General features: G+C 32.2%; 1 protein-coding gene across 1 annotated transcript; it reads left to right on the top strand.

The window, feature by feature from the left end:
• Positions 1 to 319: 319 nt before the first annotated feature.
• LOC111627371 (zinc finger BED domain-containing protein 5-like) lies at positions 320 to 931 on the top strand. Its single transcript, XM_023370934.1, has one exon. The coding sequence runs from the start codon at positions 320 to 322 to the stop codon at positions 929 to 931; it is 612 nt and encodes a 203-aa protein (XP_023226702.1).
• Positions 932 to 10,740: the final 9,809 nt, after the last annotated feature.

Here is a 10,740-nt window from a genome sequence, read left to right as displayed (position 1 = left end):
CGCATTGTCCATCTGATGACCTAATCTTAGATGTGTAAGTCATTTATAGTCTCCCAACAGATATATTTTTATTTTAAAAGAACCTCTTAAAATGGATAAATGGATTAAAAAAAGAAAGTTTAATGACGATAATAGTGTTAGTGATCAGGCGAATGATCCCAAGCCCAGTCTAAGTAAAGATGTTTTCTCTGCCAAAAAATGTAATGTTCATCGTAAGTATAATGACGACTTCTTAAAATTTGGATTTACATCTACAACGGAAAATGATCAAACTGTTCCCGAGTGTGTGGTATGTGGCTGTAAATTGTCAAACAGTGCTATGGTTCTCAGCAAGCTAAAACGTCACTTGCTCACTAATCATCCTTCGCTTGCATCAAAAGACAAAAACTACTTTCAGAAATCATTATCTGCAAGATCCAAACAAGTAAAGGTTTTTGAAAAACAATTTAGTGTGTCTGAAAAAGCTCAGATAGCTTCTTATGAAGTGGCTGAATTAATTGCTCTTAAATTAAAATCTCATAATTTGGCTGAAGAAATTATATTACCTGCATGCCGTAAAATTGTAAAAAGAATGATGAGTGAATCAGCAGAAACTGACATTTGTAAAGTACCACTTTCAAATGACACAATTCATTGCAGGATTATAGACTTGTCCCGAAATATTGAAGAAAATACTGGTAAAACTCTTGTAAATTCCAATTTTGCACTACAAATCAACGAAACAACTGATATTACGGGAAAAGCACACTTAATTGCATTCGTTCGATTCATTCACGAAAATGATATAATTAATCAATTTTTATGTTGTTGCGAATTATCTGATTTTACAACAGGAAAACATATTTTTAATGTTATAATTTATATTTACAAGAAATTAATGTTTCGTGGAATATGTGCATTGGCATTTGTACATACGGTGCTCCGGCTATGACTGGATCTGTAAAAGGATTTTTAGCACATGTAAGGGAACATAATGCAGATATGTTAGTTACCCATTGTTTTTTGCATCGGGAAACACTCGTTACAAAACGATTACCATCAGAGTTGAAAATAGTGCTGGAACAATGTGTTAAAATGATTAATTATATAAAATCAAGACCATTGCAAAGTCGCCTATTAGTCAACTATGCCAGGCTATGCAGTCTAAATACGAATCGTTGTTATTGCACACGGAAGTTAGGTGGTTGTCCAGAGGGAAGGTTTTATCTCGCGTGCTTGAATTAAAAGACGAGATAAAGTTATTTTTTGAACAAGATAATAATGATTTTGCTGATTTGTTGGATGACAAAATATGGTGTGCTAAACTAGCTTACTTATCTGATATTTTTGTTATTTTTAATAACATAAATACAAGTATGCAAGGATCAAATGAAAATATTTTAAACTCCATAGATAAATTGTTGGGATTTAAAAAAAAATTACTTTATGGAAGAATAAGGCAAAAGAAGGTAGTTTATAAAAATTTGAGTCAGTTTTAAAAGACTGCTATAAAATTCATAAAATAGTTATTGATCATTTGACAATAGTTGAGCAAAGAATTGTTCATTACTTTCCAAATTTAGACATAAAAAAATTTGATTGGATTCGAAATCCATTTGTGATAAACGACACGTCGGTGTATGAGTTAACTTTGAAAGAAGAGGAGGAACTGATTTCAGTGTGTAATAACCAAGATTTATTTTCAAAACATTCAGAAGAATCAACTAATTCGTTCTGGATTAATCTTAGATACGATTATCTGACAATATCACAAAAAGCTTTAAGTGTGTTATTACAATTTTCCACATCTTATTTGTGCAAACTTGGATTTTCGGCTTTGACCAACATAAAAACGAGAAAGAGATCCAGTCTTTTAAATCTGGATCACAAAATGAAAGTAGTGTTATCATTTTTACGCCCAAATATAAATGAAATTATCAAAAAACACAAATTTCAAATTACATTTAATGCGAAATTTGAGCTTGATCATTAAATAAACATTTTGTTTACTTTGTAATGCAATTTCCTTTTATATTTCATTGAAAATTCTTATCGTATGCTCTTTTTACAAAATATATTATAGGTACATTTCTCAATTAATGAAGTAGAATTTTTTACAATTTATCTTATTGTTAGTGTGCCGCCAAATTTTTAAAGTACTAAAAGTGTGCCGTGACGAAAAAAAATTGAGAACCACTGGCATAGTTTTAGCGTCACGCTATTATCATTTTTTTTGAGAGATTATTTAGTTATAACAATTTCTGTAACATAGATATCTATTATTGTGACTTGAAACTCATGTTGAAGTGAATCAACACGGTGGGTGAACGAACTTTACACACTGAGACTGTCAACACTGCATGTCCGGCATCCAGTGAGGACAATTCTGCAGAAGACAGCCACATTGAGTTACGACCGATGTTCTGACAAGGCTAACATCCAAATCAGCGACATAGTGACCGTCAACCAACAACCGACACCTCTGCTACTAAGAACTGTGATCTACTGAACCAGGTCACTTCCAGTTGTGCTATCGGCACTAAAAATTCAGTTTTTAATGTTACGTGTCAAATTGTTGATGCCGAAATGCGAAATTTTTGTCAATCCAACTTTTGATAACTTTATTGGGAAATTTTCTATTTTAGTCATAAGAATAAGGTAATCCCCATGTCGGTCTGAAGAAATTTAATACAGAGAGAGTAAATTCGAATGTTAAAATTATACTGTCCAGAAGACATATAATTTTAAAGAAAACGGAAAGTAGTGTGAGCCTGAGGGTTTTGAGGACGTAAATTTTTGAGTTTAACATATTTTTACATCAGAGGATAAAAAAATAAATTATCGCAAGTTATAACAAAAATAGATTGGATGTCGAATCTTACACATCCACGAGGGAGGAAGGAAGAAAATCAAGTCATCGTCCGTTTGTTAATTAGTCATTGTGCACATGCAAATTAGTCAGCATAACGAGTGAAAGACCTGTTGGCTCGGTCAACGATGATTGTCACAGGAAGTTCAGAGCGATCGTCCCCTCAGTCCGACCATCAAAAAAGTCTGATTACAAGTGTCTCCAGTCCTGATCCTGTCCGAAAAGAAGCTGGTAAAAACATTTATTTATTTATTTAATTAGACATACTAGGCAGAGCCCATGATGCAGGGTATACAATAATTCGTTACATGTACATTACAAAACAAAATCACAATCCATCCATTATTACAGAGAAAATTAACATATACATAAATCAAAACGAAACCAATTATACAAGTATTATTATAAACATCAAAAATAAATATCTGAANGATAAAGTTATTTTTTGAACAAGATAATAATGATTTTGCTGATTTGTAGGATGACAAAATATGGTGTGCTAAGCTAGCTTACTTATCTGATATTTTTGTTATTTTTAATAACATAAATACAAGTATGCAAGGATCGAATGAAAATATTTTAAACTCCACCAATAAATTTTTCGGATTTAAAAAAAAATTACTTTATGGAAGAATAAGGCAAAAGAAGGTACAGTCAACCCCCCTATAAGATATAGATACGTTCCAATTTATTAGGAATCCGATTTCTCACAAGTCGTTCCAATCACAGCCCGACACGTGTGAAGTTTACAAACTACGGCTGTTTGAAAAATTTTCTTCCATAAAATTAATCGATTCTACACTAATCCGACTCAACATTTCCAAAATACGTAATTTTTTCGTAGTTTTATAGGAATTGTAATTATAGGGACCGTAATTATAGGGGGGTCGACTGTAGTTTAGAAAAATTTGAGTCAGTTCCAAAAGACTGCTATAAAATAATTCATAAAATAGTTATTGATCATTTGACAATAGTTGAGCAAAGAATTGTTCATTACTTTCCAAATTTAGACATAAAAAAATTTGATTGGATTCGAAATCCATTTGTGATAAACGACACGTCGGTGTATGAGTTAACTTTGAAAGAAGAGGAGGAACTGATTTCAGTGTGTAATAACCAAGATTTATTTTCAAAACATTCAGAAGAATCAACTAATTCGTTCTGGATTAATCTTAGATACGATTATCTGACAATATCACAAAAAGCTTTAAGTGTGTTATTACAATTTTCCACATCTTATTTGTGCAAACTTGGATTTTCGGCTTTGACCAACATAAAAACGAGAAAGAGATCCAGTCTTTTAAATCTGGATCACAAAATGAAAGTAGTGTTATCATTTTTACGCCCAAATATAAATGAAATTATCAAAAAACACAAATTTCAAATTACATTTAATGCGAAATTTGAGCTTGATCATTAAATAAACATTTTGTTTACTTTGTAATGCAATTTCCTTTTATATTTCATTGAAAATTCTTATCGTATGCTCTTTTTACAAAATATATTATAGGTACATTTCTCAATTAATGAAGTAGAATTTTTTACAATTTATCTTATTGTTAGTGTGCCGCCAAATTTTTAAAGTACTAAAAGTGTGCCGTGACGAAAAAAAATTGAGAACCACTGGCATAGTTTTAGCGTCACGCTATTATCATTTTTTTTGAGAGATTATTTAGTTATAACAATTTCTGTAACATAGATATCTATTATTGTGACTTGAAACTCATGTTGAAGTGAATCAACACGGTGGGTGAACGAACTTTACACACTGAGACTGTCAACACTGCATGTCCGGCATCCAGTGAGGACAATTCTGCAGAAGACAGCCACATTGAGTTACGACCGATGTTCTGACAAGGCTAACATCCAAATCAGCGACATAGTGACCGTCAACCAACAACCGACACCTCTGCTACTAAGAACTGTGATCTACTGAACCAGGTCACTTCCAGTTGTGCTATCGGCACTAAAAATTCAGTTTTTAATGTTACGTGTCAAATTGTTGATGCCGAAATGCGAAATTTTTGTCAATCCAACTTTTGATAACTTTATTGGGAAATTTTCTATTTTAGTCATAAGAATAAGGTAATCCCCATGTCGGTCTGAAGAAATTTAATACAGAGAGAGTAAATTCGAATGTTAAAATTATACTGTCCAGAAGACATATAATTTTAAAGAAAACGGAAAGTAGTGTGAGCCTGAGGGTTTTGAGGACGTAAATTTTTGAGTTTAACATATTTTTACATCAGAGGATAAAAAAATAAATTATCGCAAGTTATAACAAAAATAGATTGGATGTCGAATCTTACACATCCACGAGGGAGGAAGGAAGAAAATCAAGTCATCGTCCGTTTGTTAATTAGTCATTGTGCACATGCAAATTAGTCAGCATAACGAGTGAAAGACCTGTTGGCTCGGTCAACGATGATTGTCACAGGAAGTTCAGAGCGATCGTCCCCTCAGTCCGACCATCAAAAAAGTCTGATTACAAGTGTCTCCAGTCCTGATCCTGTCCGAAAAGAAGCTGGTAAAAACATTTATTTATTTATTTAATTAGACATACTAGGCAGAGCCCATGATGCAGGGTATACAATAATTCGTTACATGTACATTACAAAACAAAATCACAATCCATCCATTATTACAGAGAAAATTAACATATACATAAATCAAAACGAAACCAATTATACAAGTATTATTATAAACATCAAAAATAAATATCTGAATGCCAAATATCCAAATATAAACATATAACATAATAACAAAAAATCATCATGGGGAGAACTATCCAACCGAAATCATCATTATATGAAAAAAAACATTAATTACACCCACCTATAAAAGAAAAAAAATTCAATTATCTTATTCAAAATGTGGATACTCTCCCAACACTTCTTAGCCACAAGCACACTTTTAAGGAAAAAACAAATGCCACCTTTCAGCAAAAACGAATACTCCAATATGCAAAATAAACAANAAGAAAAAAAATTCAATTATCTTATTCAAAATGTGGATACTCTCCCAACACTTCTTAGCCACAAGCACACTTTTAAGGAAAAAACAAATGCCACCTTTCAGCAAAAACGAATACTCCAATATGCAAAATAAACAACGATGTACGTCACTCCGTACAAGGGGTCACTAAAACAAAAATCAACAAAGATTACCTAAAAAATAATTTAATCTTTTGAACAAAATTAATTAAATCCAAATTACTTAAATTAGTTATAAGTTCCAAAAAATTCTCCAACAGAATAATAGAACTTCCAAACACACTTTCCCGAATTTTTTCTAACTTAGAGTTAGTTAGTTAGTTAGTTAGGGTTTATTCGCACAAGAACCATATAGGCCAAGCTGCGCCATGTCAAATGGTATAAATAAATAAATAATGTAAAATATTAAATATAAATAAATAAAGTAATAAATAACAAAACCAATAACAAAAATATATAACTGTACACATCTATATAATAAGAAGATATAAATAAATAATCAGATTTGTTTATAATTACAGTATTAGTAACTTTCAAAAAGTTAAATAATTTATCACGATTTGGCCTCTGGCCCAAAATCTCTTGAAAACTTGCATTTCCAAAATGCTGTCTACGAATTCTCTCAGAGGCAATGCAGTTGCATAGTATGTGTTTTACACTTAGAAAGCAGTTGCAATACTTACATTCTGGCTGATCTTCACCCTTCAAAAAGTATTGATGAGTCAACCGGGTATGCCCACTTCTCAAGCGAGTAAGAATAACTTCAAATCTCCTGTCAAACTGTTTATTACGTGTCCAATTTTCTTTCATTGGTTTAATCTCGTGTAGTTTATTGTGGATTTGTGCATTCCACATGTTTTGCCATTTCTCTGCTAGTCGATTTTTAACTACTAGCTTCAAATCACTTCCTTCGATAGGCATTTCATGCTGTGAAGGAATAGCTGCCTTTGCAGCTGCATCAGCTTCTTCGTTCCCTCTTATTCCGACGTGTCCTAATATCCAACGAAATTTTATAGAGAGATTCCTCGTAAGAAGATGGCAAATCAGATTATGGATTTTAATCACTATAGAGTGAGAACTAGGTTCACACGAGATCAAAGCCTAAAGTGTACTAACTGAGTCAGTGTAAATTACACAGCAACGATGACCTTTCCTATTTATATATTTTAAGGCTAAATAAATAGCATGCAACTCTGCAGAAAAGATGGAAGAATTCGATGCGATTTGTTCTGCCACGATTTCATCCTGGCAGACGAATGCTGAGCTAACGTAATCATCAGATTTAGATCCATCTGTATAAATAGGAATTAAATCCCTGTCACGATGTTGAATTTCTGCAAAGTGCTGTCTGTAGATGTAGTCTGGAGTGGATTCCTTAAAAAATTGCTTTAAGCTAAGGTCAACACTTATCACAGGAGTTGACCAAGGTGATATACTATAGACCTCTACCTGTGAAATGTTGCTAGTGTTCAGATCAATCGTGCTGCTCACATTCTCCATTCTTATGGCAAATGAAGGGACACTACTTTGGCAAGCTTCAAATAATCTTTTCAGCTGAGTATCTAATACTGTACAATCAACTGAAGATTTGGTAAGAGATTTTTGTTTTATATAAAAAAAAGAGACAACTGTTCCCTCCTGAGAGATAGTGGGGAATCATAAGCATCCATGTACAAACTTTAGACAGAAGAAGTTTGAAATGCACCAGTGCACAAACATAATGCTTGATGGTGAATTGGATCCAGCATCCGAAGAGTAGATTCTCGTGCAGAACCATAAACAATATATCCATAATCCAGCTTGGAGCAGTCAAGGGCCCTATAAATCCCGAGCATCGAAACTTTGTCTGCTCCCCAGGATGAGCAGCGTAGAACCTTTAAAAGGTTCAGAGATTTTAGACATCTACTCTTCAAATTGCGCAAGTGTGGTAAAAACGTCAGTTTAGGGTCAAATAACACTCCCAAAAACTTTGCCTCATTGACCATTGGGATTTCAACCCCATTTAAATGAATTTCAGGGTCCAAGTGCAAACCACGCCTTTGGCAAAAGTGGATGCACGAGGTCTTCTCTGTATTAAAAGTAAAACCATTGGTCTTGGACCAATTGTCTATGCGATTTAGGGAGGTTTGCAGTTGTCTCTCTATAAAGCTCATGTTGCTAGACTGGCAGGAGATCTGAAAGTCATCCACATATAAAGAGTGTTTTACACTGGGAGGAAGACAGTTAGCTATGCTGTTGATTTTGATTAGGAACAGAGTAACACTCAAAATAAAACCTTGAGAGACACCTTCTTCTTGGATGAAAGGCCTAGATAGTGCGTTGCCCATCCTGACTTGAAATCTTCGATTCTGTAGGAAGTTTTTTATAAAAATAGGCAAATTACCCAGCAACCTGAATTTGTACAGATCGCGGAGTATCCCGTATCGCCAACAGCGATCATAGGCCTTCTCTACAGGGTGCTTCAAAAAAATGTATACACACTTTGAACTATTGTAGTTTTCCCGCTCTACAAGGCTAATGTTATATTTCTTCGCCAGGTGGCAGCATAATCGTCCCTCTATGTTATATTATCAGTTGGAATTTGTAATATCAACATGGGGGACGTACGTTTGAGTTTTGAAGAACGTAAGCAGGTTATTAAGTGGTACTGGAAGTTTGAAAATGTAAATGAAGTTCAAAGACAGTGGAGAAGGGAGTATGATACAGAACCACCTTCAANATTTTTATTTCCAAACTGATTTTAACCAGTTCTATAGTAAGGTAACATTCCAATAGACAATATGCAAAGCTTTTTTTTCAGTTTACAGCAGTATTTATTACACAAAATTTAAGTAAAGCTTAACATACCGATCTTGCCCCGGTCTCCCCTAAATTTTGTATTATCTTCATATTTTAATGATAATGTGCCAGTTCTTTATTGATTAAGGTTGAAGGATTTTCATATTTTCACAGAACTTTTTCTATTTATTGAAAGTTTGTCTGAATGTAGATAGTTGTAACCTATTTTTAGTAATTTATGATCTGTAGTTTTTAGATAACTTTTTGCAAACAGATACTGCAAGAGACAAATAATTTGAAAACTTTTTTTATGTGTGATGCACAAGTCTCTATTATTAAATTTTTTGTATCTCTGATGATAGTATCCTTAGCAGTTACCATAGAATTTTCATCGTTTGTACCTTTACTATTCTCTGCTCTTCTCACAGGCAATTACTAAAAATTCGCAAACTGTAAAATTAGATTTTTCCGAGATAAAATCCTTTATAACCGCGAAGTAGTGAAAGACGTATTTTCATTCGGTTGTCGCAAGTTAAGTAGACTAATACCTTCTGTACTTATATTTCTTCTGGCCTGTTCCAAAGAATCCATTGCAAATAGTACCAGTTTTTTTTATCCTACAGTAGACAGCTTATTATATTAATGTAAAACTTCTAAAGTGTTTTAAACGACATTGTATAATATAAAGGTTTTACACTACTTTCAACATTGTTACTATAGATGAAGGTGTTACATTAATAAAATCGACAGAGCTTTGAGGTAAAAGGTAGTATTAGCTCATGTCACATTTTTTAAATAAAAAAACAAGATGTCAATATAACATAACTTCTTCATTAACTGAATATTTCTGTTTGAAAGGATAAATAACATTCATTGTGTAATAAAGTTTGATACATAACATTTTAACTCATGCAGAAATATCGATTCGATTCTCTAATGAAACGTTCAATTTTATTTTGCTGTTTAAATGATTTGTAGTTTAAACATAACCTTTTTGTAACAGATACCGAAGAAATAAAATAATTTGAAAATTCTTGTTACGTGTGAAATACGGATTTATATTATTAAATTATCTATATTTCTGATTGTAAAATTCTTAGCAATTAGCATTGAATTTCTATTTTTTGTACCTTCACAATTCTCGCCCTACCAGAAAAATATAGCATTGTCTTTCTCACAGGCAATTACGTATATTCCTAAACTGTATAAAGAGATTTGTCACAGATTTAATTCATTCAAACTGTTAAGTTGTGAGGTAGGCATTTTCATTTATGCATTTTCATTTGGTTCATGCAAGTTAAGTAGATTAATACATTATGTATTTGTATTGCTTCTGATCTGTTCCAAGAAATTTAGGGGAAGCTGTATAAGCTTTTTTTCTACAGTAGACAGTAGATTATATTAATGTCCCAGATTTAAACTGGCTTAAATGGCATTGTATAATAATAATGTTTAAGAATACTTTCAATATTGTTACTATAAATAAAAGTGTTACTTTAATAAAATCGGCAGAGACTTTGAGGGAAAAGATAGTATCAGCTTATGAGACGTTGTTTCATATATAAAAAACATCAAGTCAATGTAACATAACTCTGTCTGAAAAGCTATATATCAATAACATTCATTGTGTAATACTTTTGATACATAACATATTCACTAGTGCATAAAAATCGATTCCTTTTTCTATTCAAACGTTCAATTCTATTTTACTATTCTAATCTTTTATTAAAAATAATAAATATATGTTGACAAAAGTTTCTTATTTATTTATTTCTCATTTTGATACAGTAAAATAATTAGGAATAAGACGTCTATTGTGCATGATGATGAAACAACTGATCATTTGCCAAAAAAGGGAAAGTTTTCGAAATTAAAGAAATTTTTCCGATTTTTCTTTTGGTATGTATCTTTAACTTATAGGTAGTCTATATATAAATGAATATGTTTATTTGCTATGCACACTTAGGCTATTAGAGAAATCGCTATCAAACTTGGCAGAGATGTTAACATAAATCTAACTTAAATAATGTCGTATCAAATGTAAATAGTGAAAGTCTTAACCAGTGTCTAAAAAAATACAATTTTAGTTAATTAGTTAGTTATCTGATCTAAATTATTAAT

Source organism: Centruroides sculpturatus, unplaced genomic scaffold, assembly GCF_000671375.1.
Source record: "Centruroides sculpturatus isolate CEXI.00-Female unplaced genomic scaffold, Cexi_2.0 scaffold378, whole genome shotgun sequence".
In the NCBI taxonomy this organism is placed as follows: domain Eukaryota; kingdom Metazoa; phylum Arthropoda; class Arachnida; order Scorpiones; family Buthidae; genus Centruroides; species Centruroides sculpturatus.
The sequence above is the reverse complement of the archived record's forward strand: the minus strand, read 5'-3'. Positions and strand labels throughout refer to the sequence as shown.